Source organism: Dromiciops gliroides, chromosome 6, assembly GCF_019393635.1.
Source record: "Dromiciops gliroides isolate mDroGli1 chromosome 6, mDroGli1.pri, whole genome shotgun sequence".
NCBI lineage: Eukaryota > Metazoa > Chordata > Mammalia > Microbiotheria > Microbiotheriidae > Dromiciops > Dromiciops gliroides.
In genome coordinates this window covers 253,315,461-253,332,228 of record NC_057866.1, presented here as the reverse complement: position 1 = coordinate 253,332,228, position 16,768 = coordinate 253,315,461, and the positions used below count along the sequence as shown (strand labels likewise).

Here is a 16,768-nt window from a genome sequence, read left to right as displayed (position 1 = left end):
TTTCCAGACAAAACATTTAGTCAAAGACCAATTAAGATATCCAAAACAGTATATTGAGTGTGTATGTAATAAGATTGGTGAGGTGCTTCCACTGATATCATTGTTGGACTCTAGAAACTTTAAAAAATGCTCTCTCTTCTACAACTCCCCTCACCCCAACCCAGGATGCACTGTGAAAAATGGATGCATGAAACTCCCCTCTTGAACAACAAGGCTTTTGGAATAAGAGTTTTGGGGGCAGGAATTTTTTTTTGGGGGGGGGATTTCACTAAGTCTATGGATCCCAAGGAGAGGAACTAAGATCAGAAAAGCAAGGTTTGTGCATCTATCATAGTGAAATACAAAGACTCTTTCACTGAATGAACAAAAACACCAAAAATAACAACAATAGCATCCTATATACCTTTTGTTTAACTGCATCTTTAAGGGAAATAGATACAAATCGGTACATTTCAGGGTACTTGGCTCAAACTCTGTACTCTCCCAATTCCAATCATCTTCAATTCTAAGTTATAGAGACAATGGATTTTGTAAGATAGAAGTGAAAATGAGGTCAGTGCACCATATGTAAGCTGTTTTTCATTGCATTCAGCTACATTTCAAGAGAAAATTCAAGGCTATATATTTTTTTTCATTTCATCTATTTTCCTCTAAAACTCAACTCCCTCATCATTTCTAAGGTGCTTATCATTTCAGGTAATAGGAAACATTCCTGATGGCTATAGCTTTTATTTTATGGTAAAACTTTAAGACTATGTTATTTAAACAGGGGAGCATACCAATCCTTCAAAAACTGAGAAATTAATAGCAAATTCACACTCCCCTTTGTAATAAATCCTTTCTTTGATAAAAATATAAAAGAAATTACTATATGATTCCTTGAAACCATACCAGCATTAGCTTTTACCATAAAAGGAGGTTTCTAGAATATGGGATCAAGGACCCAAAAGTATTCAGTTTTCAGCCTGTTGGGTTTCACATATAGCAATGGTGAAAGACTATCGACAATGAAGTTTTAGAAAGTTTGAATGCACAGAACAATTCCCAAATTAAGGCTGCTATCACAACTCGAACTACGCCTCACTGTCAATAACCAGAGTAAGCAAATTACATGTCACTGGGATCTGGTTCTTTACATGGGTCCCAAATTATATGTGACCCAAATATTTAGAGTAGATCATAAAGCACACGTACTTGTCTCCCAGCCCTATTCTGTTTATTATATTGTTTGGGAAAACTTATTACTATGCCGCTTAAATCTAACAAGAGACTGTTTGCCCCTGGAACGTCATCTTAACCCCAGTAACTTCCTGGGAATGATAGAGATAGTTAAAAGGGATTTGGGGTTTCCTTAGGTCCAGAATTCCCATCTAGTTTTATGGGTCCACCCAAGGTTATGTTTTGGGTTCCCTTCATGTGATTGCATGTGTGACACATGTGTGATACCTTTGTCAAATATGTATAATTTTAACCTTCCAGAAGCTGGAAGAGGGAGGCACTCCTTCTTTCCAGATCTCTCTCTCTCTCTCTCTCTACTAATAAATTTCTTTGTAAAACTATTTCAGATTTTGGGGTTTGTTTTCATGAACAATTGTAAGGGTCAAGTGAAATGTGAAACAGCTTTGGAACTTCTGAAGAGTTTTATAAGTGTAGAAAATAGAGAGAGATGTGACCTTAATATACTCAGCTCTATCTAAGATGTCGCTCTCTTTGGTCTGGAGTTGCCTTGTTCATCTTACCTTTACCCACGCTGGCTAGTTGGAGTGACTTTCCAAATGCAGATAGAAGTGTGACTACAATTCATCCTTAGGCTTCTAGTTGTAACCTGGAGGTGAGGGAGCAGGAAAGATTATATATCTACACTCACATTGTAGATCCTGAGCCCCCAACATTGATACAAATCAGCCACGATGGGGCAGCTAGGTGGCACAGTGGATAGAGCACTGGCCCTGGAGTCAGGAGTACTTGAGTTCAAATCCGGCCTCAGACACTTAACACTTACTAGCTGTGTGACCCTGGGAAAGTCACTTAACCCCAACTGCCTTACTAAAAAGAAAAACAAAACAAAACAAAATAAAAACAAAACACACACACACACACACACACACAAATAATTACAGGAGTTAGACAGCATATTACAAAATTCTCTTCTCAGGGGCAGCTAGATGGCGCAGTAGATAAAGCACCAGCCCTGGATTCGGGAGTACCTGAGTTCAAATCTGGCCTTAGACACTTGACACTTGCTAGCTGTGTGACCCTGGGCAAGTCACTTAACCCCCATTGCCCTGCAAAAAACAACAACAACAACAAAACAAAACAACAAAACAAATCAGCCATGATGATACCTTTAAGTCTTAAACATGAAACATTTACTAAATAAGAAATCAAAAGCAATAAAAATCATGACATAACAGTACTCAACAGAAGACAAAAGCAGGCATAATCAAAACCTAACAGATCACTTATAAACCAGGGTCATACGCTTCCTTGGTTTCCAGGATTGAGGGGGTTGATAACACTTTTACAGCAACCTAGCAGAAAAAGAAGTCCACAAATAGGAAACCCATGTAACTAAAGCAATTCATGACTCTAAAGTCTTCAGATCTGGATTCTTTCTGGCAAAAATCTGTACCACATGTCAGTCACCTGTATCTATTTTGAGCCACTATCTATTTTTCTGTTATTCTTGAGCCACTGAAGTGAGGTTAAGATCTTTTATATAAAAGGAACCTTAAAACTGCTGTCTGCAGTCCCAGGTTCCTTTAGCTAAGGACATGGACAATATGATACTCTTTCAATGAAAAAAAAAAACTTCTCTTTAATTCTGGTTTGTACGAAAGTCTCCTTTCCCCTTCCAGGCTGTGATGGGTTTTCCTCTCATGAGAGCAAAAATGGGAAATATAGGTAAGTTTTTGAGAGTTTTCTCCTATTTTAAGCTGTCAATGGTGTTAGAAAGCAAGCCAGTGTTTCTACTACCCTCCAACCAGCTCTTCATCCCATACCAGAGCATGTTCCTTTTCTCCAATTAGATCTTTTAAACAGTCATGATCTTACTTTTTTCTCCAGCTTCTAAAACCTTGAATCAGGATCTCAGTGACCTATCTCTAACTTAGGTTGAAAAACCTAGGATCCATACTCATGCCAAATAAGACATATTACTCATGAGTCTTATAGTCCCAAACAGTCCTTTGATTTGAAGTTTCCTAACGATAAACCGATGTCTTGAAAATAGTTATAGTCAAATTAAAAGTGGGAAAACAATGCAGGCATCAGTCACTACTTTTGGGTCAGAAAAACATTTGCTCCAGTCTCCTCAGAATTTTTATCCAATTTTTCTCTTGGTTTCTCTCAGCACAATCTGTGTTTTTCCTCGTTTCTTTTCTCTATTTCACATAAAATATCTTTTTTTTTCTTTCTCTTTCAGCAAATAAAGTGTTCACATAAGAAAGGGAAAGTATCTTACATGAACATGTTATTGTTAATGTTGTTATCTCTCCCTACCAGTTTGTTCCCTACTACAAAACTTTTCATTTTTTTTCACGGGCATAGCTACAGTGTTAGTGACTTCTAATATGTTTTTTCTTTTCTGAATCAAATATCAGCTGCTTTATATACTTATTAGATGATATCTTTTGTTTGTGAAGATTTATGTTATTTATATGTAAATAATTTATATATGACTATATATTATTTAATTCTTTATATTTCTATTTTACATACAAATAATTTAGATATTATTTCTTTATAAATATTTCTAAAAATATATCATCCAATAAGTGTATAAAGTAGTCAATGTTTGGTTCAGAAAAGAAAAAAAAATAATAATTAGAAGTCACAAACCCTCTGAGGCTATGCCTGTGAGAAAACCCAAAACCAAGGAGCTATAATAGTTTGAATAAAGCCACATGCTGGTCCTCTCTCAGTAGTACAAATCTTACCGATAATGTTGGAAAATTTATGTTTGTTTCAAGGGCACTCTATAATCCAAGGTCCCAGAACATAAATTCTTATGCTAACAAGCGTCAGATTTTTAGTGAAACATTTCTGGTTACTTTGAAGGTTAAGGGTTCAGGAGCTTGCAAAAGTCTGCCTTAGAAGAAAGTATTTTTTTTTTCTGCAAAGCTGCAAGAGACTACAGACCTTGGGGATCACTTATTTTTAGACCTTCCATAGAGTTAACAATAATTAAAGATATTAAGGCATCTGATGATAACTTTTGGGAGTGTTAATGTTTCAGTTCCTGTGCCCGTGGTAACTCACAGAAATCAATGTTCTGGATGACAGAGCAGTGTTGAAGGTGATAGTGATAGATATGTCTGGGCTGTTTTATTTAAGGGAATGGAATAGGGATCAGTAGTAACTTTGGCATCTATTACTGGAATCCAAACTTTAAAAAATAATGTGCTGAAAATTTTGCCACTTGAGTTTATATAAGGCTTCCTTCTCAAAGTCAAAATTCTCTCATTTTGCTTTCTAGGCCAAGTTTACAGATGACTGCAAATTTAAGGAGAGGTTTCAAGAAAACAGCTATAACACCTATGCCTCAGCCATCCACAGGACAGAAAACACTGGAAGAGAATGGTATGTGGCACTGAACAAAAGAGGTAAAGCCAAAAGAGGTTGCAGCCCAAGGGTCAAACCCCAACATATTTCCACCCATTTCCTTCCAAGATTCAAACAATCAGAGCAGCCAGAACTTTATTTTACAGTTACTGTTCCAGAAAAAAACAAGCGACCTCCCAGCCTGGTTAAACCAAAGGTTCCCCTTCCTACACCTCGAAAGAAGCCAAATACAGTCAAATATAGACTCAAGTTTCGCTTTGGATAGCAGTTGGTCTTGTGAGGAGACTAATTTTTTTTTTACCTTCAGTAGTTGCTATGGGTATCTTCAGAGTTCTAGGCCTAGAATTACAGGCCAAGCTGCACTTTTCTCCGTGAAGGATGTACAGGGAGGTAACAGTTTGCATCTCTAGACCCAAGCAATGTTGCTGTTTGATGGTGAAGAAGAGTGCCAATGGAAGTAATGTTCTTAGTAGGAACCTAAAGGGAAGAAGATGGCTTCAACTCAGTGAGACGGAAAATCTTTTGTTTGCTTAGCTCTTGATGGCATGTGGACCTCTATTTTCAGGATTGGACTGTGTATTTTGATGATTTTTACAAAACAACTTGAAAGAACATACATGGAACATTTTTATTTTTATTTTCCAAAGAATATTTTGGTGCAGAGAAATATTTTATTAACTTTGTTTTTTTTTTTAAGAAAAAAAAGCATATTTTCTTACTTTCATTATTACAATTTAAGGAATCATTTTAATGTAATATACATCACTTATCCATGCACTTAAAGCCCTTTTGTAATTTATGCAGATTTCTTCTGCATTTTCATTCCTCCCATACTCTTCATTATTTTCAACCGTACCTCATCAGGTGCCCTAAGTTTAGCTCTGTGTCTTAAAATGTTCATTTCTTTCCCCCAGAGCCCCAGGGTCATCTTGATTTCTTTTTCTTTATTATTGTGCCATAATGTAGATTCATTCCTCATTGGTGGTTGGGCCAGAATTGGGGTTGAAGTAAAAGGAAGAATATTGAGAAGGAGGTTTGGGGATAAAAGGGAAAGGCATTGGGAGAGGCAAGTACAGGAAGCATTTTTTATTCTAAATATGTATAGCATTTGATCAGGACAACCCTCATTCTGTTTCCCTTCCCTTCCCTTCCCTTCCCTTCCCTTCCCTTCCCTTCCCTTCCCTTCCCTTCCCTTCCCTTCCCTTCCCTTCCCTTCCCTTCCCTTCCCTTCCCTTCCCTTCCCTTCCCTTCCCTTCCCTTCCCTTCCCTTCCCTTCCCTTCCCTTCCCTTCCCTTCCCTTCCCTTCCCTTCCCTTCCCTTCCCTTCCCTTCCCTTCCCTTCCCTTCCCTTCCCTTCCCTTCCCTTCCCTTCCCTTCCCTTCCCTTCCCTTCCCTTCCCTTCCCTTCCCTTCCCTTCCCTTCCCTTCCCTTCCCTTCCCTTCCCTTCCCTTCCCTTCCCTTCCCTTCCCTTCCCTTCCCTTCCCTTCCCTTCCCTTCCCTTCCCTTCCCTTCCCTTCCCTTCCCTTCCCTTCCCTTCCCTTCCCTTCCCTTCCCTTCCCTTCCCTTCCCTTCCCTTCCCTTCCCTTTTCCTTCTTTTCTTCCTTTTCCTCACAATTACTCACCCACCCATTCCCTCCCCAACAAGTGGAAGAATACATTTTACTTTGTCCAAAGAGCATGCTCTATGGAGGGTTTAAAATACCTTTAATGTACTATCCCTGCTGGATAGGTCTATGGAAACCAATTCTTCTTCAAGAAAACATAAAAGAACCATATCCACTTCAAAGAGCTCTTAGATGACTTACCTGTGTCCTGTCTCGTTATCAAAAATTGTCACTGTAGTCCTAAAGTCAGACTTTTCCGGTCTTTCCTTCCAAAGGTCATCAACCATTGCTTTAACAATGGCAGCCTTTCTTTCCATAGGAAACAATTGATGTACAATGGAAGTCAACTCGTGTGCTAGAGTGATCCTCCTTTGAAAAAGGAGCAGATAAATGGTGGTGTCTAACCCTGCCACATATTATACAAGTGCTGGTCTACACAAGTTTTAAATTAATATGAGTTGCATAACTTATTTATTTCCTTGAGTTCTCACTTATATGCAGTCTATGTGAATATATTTGAATTCATCTTCTATCCAGAAATGTGGCAATAAAAGTGGTGTAGTGACTATGGGAAATGTGTGTCTTTCTTGGTGAGGATGACGTGTTTCACAAAAGCTATCTGTTTCACCATACTGTTGGTCTCCTACTTAAGAAAACATTTAAAGGTATGTTTGTTGGCCTATGTATGTGTGCGTACTTTTTAAAAAAAAATAATCAAAGACGTAGCTTTTTTTCTCTGTAAATAAGATACAAAAAACCCCCCAATACAAAACTTGAATGGATTACCATTTAAGTCAGCCTGGTTTGTTTTAGTGGGATGAAGAATTTTCTCATTAATTATGCTAACATATTTTAAGTTGATTAGCATAAATAGCAAAGCCATGCTGTAATTCAAATAGAGTGTTTTATTATAAAACTAATAATCTGATTAAACATTATTTCAATTTAATGCATGATTTCTTTATGAATTCAAGGCTTTTGTTTTTTTTAACCCTGCAACCTTAGAAGAGCTATAATTAATTTATACTCTAATAAATGCTTCAGGCTTGACTAAGTTTGATGGTAATATAGAGATTTTTTTACAAGTGCAGATGTTGCATACACCATGGATTGAGGTATCCAGCTATCAAAGGCTGGCTACTTTATGTACATATAAATATATATTAATAATTTTAAATCCACAATAAAAATATTTGTACTTCTTTTTTGCAATTGTTTCCTTTTTATGAATTGATTTCAGTAAAGTTCTTAACTAAACATGAAAAATGTAAGTTGTAAAGCCAAGTAAATGTGTTTCTATAAGGGCTGGCAAGGGTAACATCAGATCTGAAGACATGTTACCACTGTGCTAGATGTTACTTGTCATTTAGATCATGCTTCAAACTCCCCATAGCTTATCTCATATACTTATTTTGACTAGATTAGTAGAAGCAAAGTTAAAGTAGGATAAGCACAGGAGAGATCTCTTATGCATGCCAGGACTTATTCATTTCAAATTTTAAAGCCAAGCTAAAATAAGAAAAAAAATAAATTGCATTTCTTATCTACAGTTTACCAGCCATACACAATTATATTTAATTAATGCTCAGTGAAGCCTAGTTACCTAAATTAGCTAATTGAATGAAACATTTTCAGAAAACATATATCATATGCCACCTCAATAATCCTAAGTATCTAGAGACTTCTATTTATAGAATTTGTGGATGCTTTTAAATCCCAGAACTCGCTCTACAGGTGGGATAATAACAGACAATAATCAAGTTATTTAAATGTAACTGTGATTATTTTAAAAAGTTAACTAAATTTACTTTTAAAACTTTAGGAATGAGAAACATCTAGGTCAAATGGCAATCTTCTGTTTCATTATCCCAGATTTCCTTTTAGCATGATCCATATTCTTCATTTAGAGCAACCTATGAAGAGGTAGCACTAAGAATACATGGATGCATAGTAAATGTTCATTTTGCTTGTGATATACTCTAGATTTCTTTTCTTCTCCACCCCCCCACCCCAAACAAAATTAGCTTGATGTGAAAGAATAAAAATGACATTAGTTCTCTTACAGTAGCTATTATAATACCTTGATTTTTTCGAATGACATGTAAAGGGCATTGTAAGTACTAGTTCCAATGATTTGGGATTGTAATAACTTTACTCTCTTTTTTGTTTTGTTTTTGCAGGGCAATGAGGGTTAAGTGACTTGCCCAGGGTCACACAGCCAGTAAGTGTCAACTTTCTGAGGCCAGATTTGAAATCAGGTCCTCCTGAAGCCAGGGCCAGTGCTTTATCCACTGCACCACTTAGCTGCCCCATAACTTTACTCTTTAATTAGTGCCCTTATTCAGAGTAACTACCCATTTCAAATATGGTCAGTGTTCTGTATGGAAACATAATTTCAATGTAAAAACACTCAACTGTTATACTATATGATTTCATACTGTGGGAAAATAGGGACATATGAGGGAAAATGTGTCATACTCTGTGATGATGATTATTATTAAAACCTTTTCACAGAATGAGGAAGAAAGACACAGAGAGTTCCAGTTGGGTTTACACTTGCTTTTCAATCATGTAACAAAAACGTAGTCATGCAAAACCCAGAAACTTTTACTTTAAGATACATCTTGGGGGTGGCAGCTAGGTGGTGCAGTGGATAGAGCACCAGCCCTGGAGTCAGGAGGACCTGGGTTCAAATCTGGCCTCAGACACTTAACACTTACTAGTTGTGTGACCCTGGGCAAGTCACTTAACCCTCATTGCCCCACAAAAACAAACAAACAAATAAACAAATAAATAAATAAACTAAGATGCATATCATTGAAGATATTGTTCCCATATGTATGGAGCTGTTAAAAAGTTTTGTTTCAATTTTGAAGCAGAGGCAGTTTTAGAAGTATGAACAATCTTAAAAATATTATTGAAATAGCAATCACTTATTCATATAAATAATATTGTTTTGTTAGAAGGAAATAGCTCTCTATTCCACTTCCATGCCTTAAATGGCAGGTACTACAAATAGGAAAGACAATGCTCAATTTGAGTTTACTACTTTGGGTGCTAAGAAAAAAAGGTATTTCATGGGAGAATCACTGCTTGGCCTGCCTGTACAGGGCTTCAAACTGAACTTGTTAAAGAGTTGCCAACATTTCTTTACCAGCTTCATGTTAGTGGGGAATGGTGGAAAGAGCATTGGATTTGGAGGTCTAAGATCAGACTGGGTTCATTTCTTTTTTATTACTTTTATTTTCAATTCCAAATTCTTTCCCTCTCTCCCACCCCAACCTAAGCCTATTGAGAAGGCAAGAAATTTGATACTCATTATACATATGAAGTCATGCCAAACGTATTTCCATATTTGCCATGCTGTCAAAGAAAAGAAAAAGCAAGAAAAATAAAGTGAAAGAAAACATGCTTCAATTCGCACTCAAAGTTTTCCAGTTCTTTCTCTGGCAGTGGATAACATTTTTCATCACCAGTCCTTTGGAATTGTCATGGATTGTTCAAAGTAGCTAAGTCCTAACACTTGAGTGTTTTTAAATATTGCTAATACCATACACAATGTTCTCCTGGTTCTGCTCACTTCCTTTTGTGTCAGATCACGCAAATCTTTCTGTTTTTTTCTGAAATCATCCACTTTGTCATTTCTTACAGCATAATAGTATTCTATCAAAATAACATGGAACAATTTGTTCATCTGTTCCTCAATTGATGAGCATCCCCTTAGTTTCCAGCCCTTTGCCACCACCAAAAGAGCTGCTACAAATATTTTCGAACATCTGGGTCTTTTTCTCTTTCTTTTGATTTCTTTGGGATACAGACCTAATAGTGGTATTTCTGGATCAAAGGGTATTCACAGTTTTATAGCCCTTTGGGCATACGTCCAAATCATTCTCCAGAATAGTTGAACCAGTTTACAGTACCACATTATTATCCTTATTCTTCCATATCCCCTCCAGCATTTGTCATTTTCCTTTTCTGCCCTCTTAGCCAATCTGATGGGTGTGAGGTAGTACCTCAGAGTTGTTTTGATTTGTAATTTCTCTAATTATTACTTATTTAGGGCATTTTATATAACCATTGATAGCTTTGGTTTTTTTTATTCTGAAAATTGCTTGTTCATATACTTTGACTATCAATTGTGGGATGGCTGAGATCTTTATCAGATAAACTTGCTGTAAATGTTTTTCCACAATTTTCTATTTTCCTTCTAATTTTGGCTGCATTGGTTTTGATTGTGAAAGTTTTCATTTAATGTAATAAAATTATCCATTTTACCTAACATTAATCACTTTACCTATACTTTAATCACAAACATTTCCCCAATCCCACATCCCAGATCTGACAAAGAATTTTGTCCATGCTCCTCTAATTCACTTAACATATCACCCTTTATGTCAAAATCATGTACCCATTTTGAGCTTTTCTTGGTATTTGCTGTGAGATGTTGGTCTATGCCTAGTTTCTGCCAGATTGCTTTCCAGTTTTCCAGGCAATTTTTGTCAAATAGTGAGTTCTTTCCCCAATAGCTTGGATTTATCCAACATTAGGTTACCATGGTCATTTACTTCTGTATAATATGTGCCTAATCTATTTCACTGATCTACCACTCTATTTTTTATCCAGTATCAGGTTGTTTTGATGATTACTGCTTTGTAGTATAGTTTGAGAAATGGTACTGCAAGGCTTCCTTTAGAGTTTATTTTTCCACTGATTCTCTTCATATTTTTAACTTTTTGTTCTTCCAGATGAATTTTTTTATTACTTTTCTAGCTCTACAAAATAATTTTTGGGTAGTTTTACTGGTATGGCACTGAACAAGTAAATTAATTTTAGTGATATTGTCATTTTTATTATATTGGCTCAGCCTATCCATGAGCAATTAGTATTTCTCCAGTTGTTTAGATCTGTCTTTTTCTGCGTGAAAAGTGTTTTATAATTGTGTTCATTTACTTCCTTTGTGAGTCTTGGCAGATAGACTCACAAGTATTTTATACCGTCTGCAGTTAACTTAAATAGAATTTCACTTTCTTTCACTTTCTGCTGTGTTTTCTTGGATATATGTATGTGTATGTATATATATATATACATATGTAAATGTTGATGATTTATAGGGATTTATTTCATTCTTATATCCTATAATTGTACTGATGGTCATTTGTTTCAACTAAGTTTTTAGTTAACTCTCTAGGGTTTCTAAGTACACTATCATATCATCTACTCAAAAGTAATTTTTCATCATTGCTCATTCTTATTCTATTTCTTTTTCTTGTTTATTACTATAGTTAACATTTCTATACAATATTGAATAATAATGGTGATAATAAGTACCCCTGATCTTATTTAAAAGACTTCTTGTCAACCCCCATTAGATATTGCTTGCTTTTGGTTTTAGATAGAAACTACTTACCATTTTAAGAAAATGTCTATGCTTTCTAGTGTTTCTATAAAAGTGGGTGACCTGGATGGGTTTGAATTCTGACTCTAAACATTGATATCTATATAGCCATGGGTAAGTCAGTTCACCTCTGTGAAACTGTTTCTTCTTCAACAAAATAATGAAAGCAAATATTTACACGATGTGAATCATCATTATTCATGGCATTTAGGGCATAGAAAGGCTTAGTAATCTTTTTTTTTTTTTGCAGGGCAATGGGGGTTAAGTGACTTGCCCAGGGTCACACAGCTAATAAGTGTCAAGTGTCTGAGGCTGGATTTGAACTCAGGTACTCCTGAATCCAGGGCTGGTGCTCTATCCACTGCACCACCTAGCCACCCCCTAGAAATTCATTTTTTAAAATCGATACTTCTAGTCTACACCTGATCTTGAACTGATATTTGAGTTAGCCACCACCTTTGATTAGGTAACAGACAACAAAGACATTGGGATTATGCATTTTGAACCAAAAATATGAATGTTATTTCATTTTTTGCAATATTCAGCCATCAAGTATGTATTCAATGAATACTAAAGACAATCAATGTGATTTGCTTTGTAAAATTTGCAAAAAAGAAATGGGAAAAAATTTGCAGTTGTAAATCTTAAAGGGTAATAGGGGTCAGGATGGCATAATAGATAGAGCTAGACTTGGAATCAGGAAGACCTGGGTCAAACCTTGCCTCTGACATAATGATTATGCAATTCTAGGCAAGTCACTGAAACTCTGAGCTGTCCCAAGGAATTTTCTTAGACTATAAAATATAGATGAGTTGACCATTGGCATCACATGAAGGAATTTCTGCATTAGGAGTGAAGGATGAGAAGGATGGTTCTTATGGGCTTAATTCATGTTCTCAGGGCTCAGAATTTGTATGAGATAAGACACTCAATATCCTAGGCCTTGCTATTTACCCCTCCACTGAAGCCTTTGGACCTTTCCATCTGCACTGCAACCTAACTCATTTATATGTGTTTTATCTCCCAATTAAGTCCTGAACTTGAGAAGAAGGATTTGTTTCAATATTTTATATCTGTATTTTCATGGTTAGTACAGTGATTAGAATATAATAAATGTTCTAAATATAAATATAACTATACATACATATATAGTACAGTAAATAAAATATTGTTTCATTCATTCACTTGTATATCATCTAACATTCAACAAAATGAAGTTTATGTAGCCATAACAGAGAAAAAATGTTTCCCCAGTGTACAGCATTGATTTAATTGGGCACAGCTTTCCAGACTCTATACTGGTCTTGCTGGTCTGCTAGGCAGAAGCCTGAGGGAATTGTTGCTGATTCCTTATGCACTAGTTTTTTGTTGTTGTTGTTTTGTTTTATTTTTGGTTTTTTTTTTTTTTACTGGGCAATGAGGGTTAAGTGACTTGCCCAGGGTCACACAGCTAGTAAGTGTCAAGTGTCTGAGGCCGGTTTTGAACTCAGGTTCTCCTGAATCCAGGGCCGGTGCTTTATCCACTACGCCACCTAGCTGCCCCCTTATGCACTAGTTTTTGTATTTAGGTACCAGGAAACTATAATCAGTGGTTTGAGCCAATTGGACCAATTGTCTCAATAACAAGCTTAATACTTTAAAAGTCAAAATTAGTGTAACCAGCATGGGCTAAGGTCTTAAGACATTTCTCCCCCAACAATAGTGGTATTTTCAATAGAAATAGAGAATTAAAGAGGGGTGAGTTTGTTGCAAGATAATTATTTCTCTTTTGAACATGTTGAGTTTGAAGTATCTACTTAAATGTCCAATAAGCAGTTGGTGATATGAAATTGGAGCTCAGGGAGTCATCTTTATTAAAATCACAATTGAATGTGATTGTTCATATATAACTTATATCAGATTACTTGCTGTCTGGGAGGGGGGAGGGAGAAAAATTTGAAACTAGAAATCTTATAAAAGCAAATGTTGAAAACTATATCTACATATAACTGGAAAATAATAAAATACTTTTTATGGAAATCACAATTGAATCCATTGAAATTGGTGAAGTCATCAAGGGAAGGCATAGAAAAAGAAAAGTTGGTACAGGTTTGGGCTTTTTATGTCCACAGTAATGGGTAAAACATGGATGATGATTTAGCAAAGCACAACAAAAAGGAAGTAACTTGAGCAATATTCTTCTTAAAAAACCCGATTCAATATTTATTAATTTAATTTAATCAGCTAAGTGATGATCTTTTTGCCTTGCCCTGTGCATTTTGGACATGAAGAGTGATTATCTCCCTAGTTGTCAGGAAATTCATGTTTCCTTGGCAGGCAACTCCATTTTCTGTCACCTCCTCTATTTCATGCCTCCCCCAGGATAAACGGATCACCTGAAATCTCATCCCTATGCAGATCAGTTTTTTATACTCAACAGCTTCTCCACTCTCTCTGTGAGCAACATTGATCTCAATATAGACTGACTTCAGATACATGGTGCTTCCCTGTTGTGGCATCCCTTTGAAAGCAAAAAGCATGCATAGATGTACACTAGAAAGGAACTCAAATATAGGTTTTATTTAGGCAAGAATTGAGCAAAGAGAAAAATACGAGACTCTTTATTTTGATGTGATGTTAATTATTTATTGCTTTACTTACCTACTTAATTAACCCCTCAACAAACAAATACTGTATGCCCACTATTTTCAATGCAATGTGCTAGGCATGATACTAAAAACTCCTGAAGCAAACAATTAGGAAGAAATTAATATAATCAAATCACATTTGTTTGACTGTATGTCTTTTCTGTGTCTATGTCAGTGAGTTAAATCTTAGATTATAAACTTCTGAAAGTAAGGAACTATATCCAATTACCTCTATTTTTCAACTTAATGTCCAACATAAAGAGGCACTGTAAAGTTTCTGGACATCGTGCTGGTGATTAAGAAAGTATTTACTACAATGAGTCAAATTTGCACTATGCCTACCAAAGCTTTACTTCCTTTCTGCAACAACACTATAGCCTCATGTATATATGTAGGTGTTTATTAAATATCAATATAGGATAAAGTTGATGATAATTGTGGTTCATAAGACACCATTTTTCACATCACACTAGATTTATTGTGATCTTTTTTTTTTTAACAATACTCTCTCTTTTTTTGAACCACCTCTTTTCCCCCTGAGGGGTTCAGGAAGTGAAAAGCTGTATTTATCCCTATTAGGCTATCATCATATGAAATTTTGATTTGTTTTGCAATCACAGAAATGCTTGGATTATCATGTAGTTGTCAAAGCTCAGCTATTCATAAGTCAAACAAGCATTCCAGTGGGATGTCAGTAGGAGGGTGAAGACATTGCTTTTGGTAATTTGGTTCTAGTTAAGTTTCCCCATCTCCTTTTTACCTTTCCCCCACCCCCACATGGATTCTCCCCGAGAAGATAGACTCATTCTTTATCCTACAGAGAGATTAGTTATTGTATAATCTCACCATTGCAGTTACAGTTCCAATGTGTTTCTCATTAAGTTCTCTGCTATTCCCTCAGTGGGAAACTAGAGAATTTATCAGATTTCTATATAGTCAGGTGAATTTCTGCTGAAGAGGCACTAGGATGTCCTTTTACTCTCTAGAGTACAATTAAACCTATACTTTCCTGGCTAGGCTTCATTTTATGATCAGTTTCTCTTTGTAGTATTCTGAGATTCCATAACCTACCTTCCAATTTTGACACTGGTTATACATTTGAAATTTGAAAGAACTCACTAATCTCTCTATATTCCCTTGAATATAGCACCCCTGGGATTAAATGTAGCTGTTACCAGAATATTAAAATGTTCACAGGAAAAATAGTAAGACCTTCATGCCAGTCACCATCCATATGAATCAGTGTCGATGATTAGTTTAATTTTTAGAAGTAAGAGGCAGTATAAAGCAGCCTGGGAAAATGTGCTGCCTTCTGCTAAAAGCATATAAAATCATGATTCATCACAATGGCACCCATGGGGTCTGGGCCCATACTGTACCACAGTGTAGGAAGGACACTCATAAGCTCGAGAACATTGAGAGGGGAGCGATGATGATTGTGAAGGTCCTTGAGTCCATGATAGATGAGGAGAAATTGGAGAAAATTGGCTTATTTAGTCTAGAGAAGAGAAGCCTCATCGGGAGAAATGAGAGTGTTTCATCTCACAAGATGAATTGTATATTAAAGAAGATCTCTAGGAGTGAATGCCTTTGCCAGGCTTGGTGGTCCTTTGTCCTCCTTGGCTCATCAAGGCTTTGTGACCTTGAAAGACCACAGGAGAACAGGTTTGGAACTAGAGATCTTCATATACTACCAGTCATCTTTATAAATGTGGAAACAGCCCTCAGGAGGTGATGTTTGATACCTCACAATGGTTGCTCAGCATATGGGGTTTGAACCTTAATTCTCAACTCATTTCAAGGCTGAACATAACCTAGAAAAACTGGATCGTTCTACCTAAACTAAAGAGGCTCAATCATGCCCTAATACACGCATTAATTTACTTAAGAATACAGGAAAAACTCCTGTAAATGGAGGGTTATTCATCTTATACACCCTTTTTGGTTGAGATCCTTACCAGAAACCAAATTATATACCTCAGAAGGCCATTTGGTAGATAAAGAACCATAGCAAACAAAGTTGGTTTTCTATCTTAAGGCATATTTTAATTCATTTTTGTCATTCTAATGAGCTATCCTTTCCCATACAAGTTGAGTGGACCAGAAGCTCATGTTAATTGACCAAAATCCACTGTCTTTTGAATGGTTCTGGAGTGAACGCCAATTTAATACTTTCTAACCCCCTCCCCCCACCCAAGGGTGGGGGAGGCAACTGGATTAATGGCTAGATTAAAGTATTATAGTTATGGTCATTTCTAGTGCTACTTTGTCTAGATCTCCTTGTTGGCCCTTGAGATTCCTGAATCTACTCCAAGACTATCATTTCTTTCTGAATCTAGTCTGATTTACATTGCCCCCCACCCCCCTTTGAAAAGGCTTTGACCTTCAGAGTCTTCTCAGGACTAGTGGTCACACTGATTTCATTAATGAAGAAATGAATGTCTAGAGATGCTGGACTTGTATCTCTATTTTCACTGCATTTCTACTTGTCTATCAAGTTTGCGTGATTGTAAAAAAGGCATCTTCTTATTGTTGATCTGAATGGGATTATAACTTCATCTTTTTTTCCCCCCGAGAAGT

At 36.3% G+C, this 16,768-nt stretch overlaps 1 protein-coding gene across 2 annotated transcripts in view; it reads left to right on the top strand.

The window, feature by feature from the left end:
* FGF5 (fibroblast growth factor 5) overlaps nt 1–5,745 on the top strand; it is a 29,991-nt gene extending 24,246 nt beyond the window's left edge. Inside the window, exon 3 of one of the 2 annotated variants that reach the window (XM_043971765.1) lies at nt 4,478–5,745. In XM_043971765.1, coding sequence (XP_043827700.1) covers nt 4,478–4,828 — 351 coding nt within the window. In that variant the 3' untranslated portion in view covers nt 4,829–5,745. The remainder of the gene's footprint in view (nt 1–4,477) is intronic. The other variant, XM_043971766.1, reaches the window with a different exon arrangement.
* Nucleotides 5,746–16,768: the final 11,023 nt, after the last annotated feature.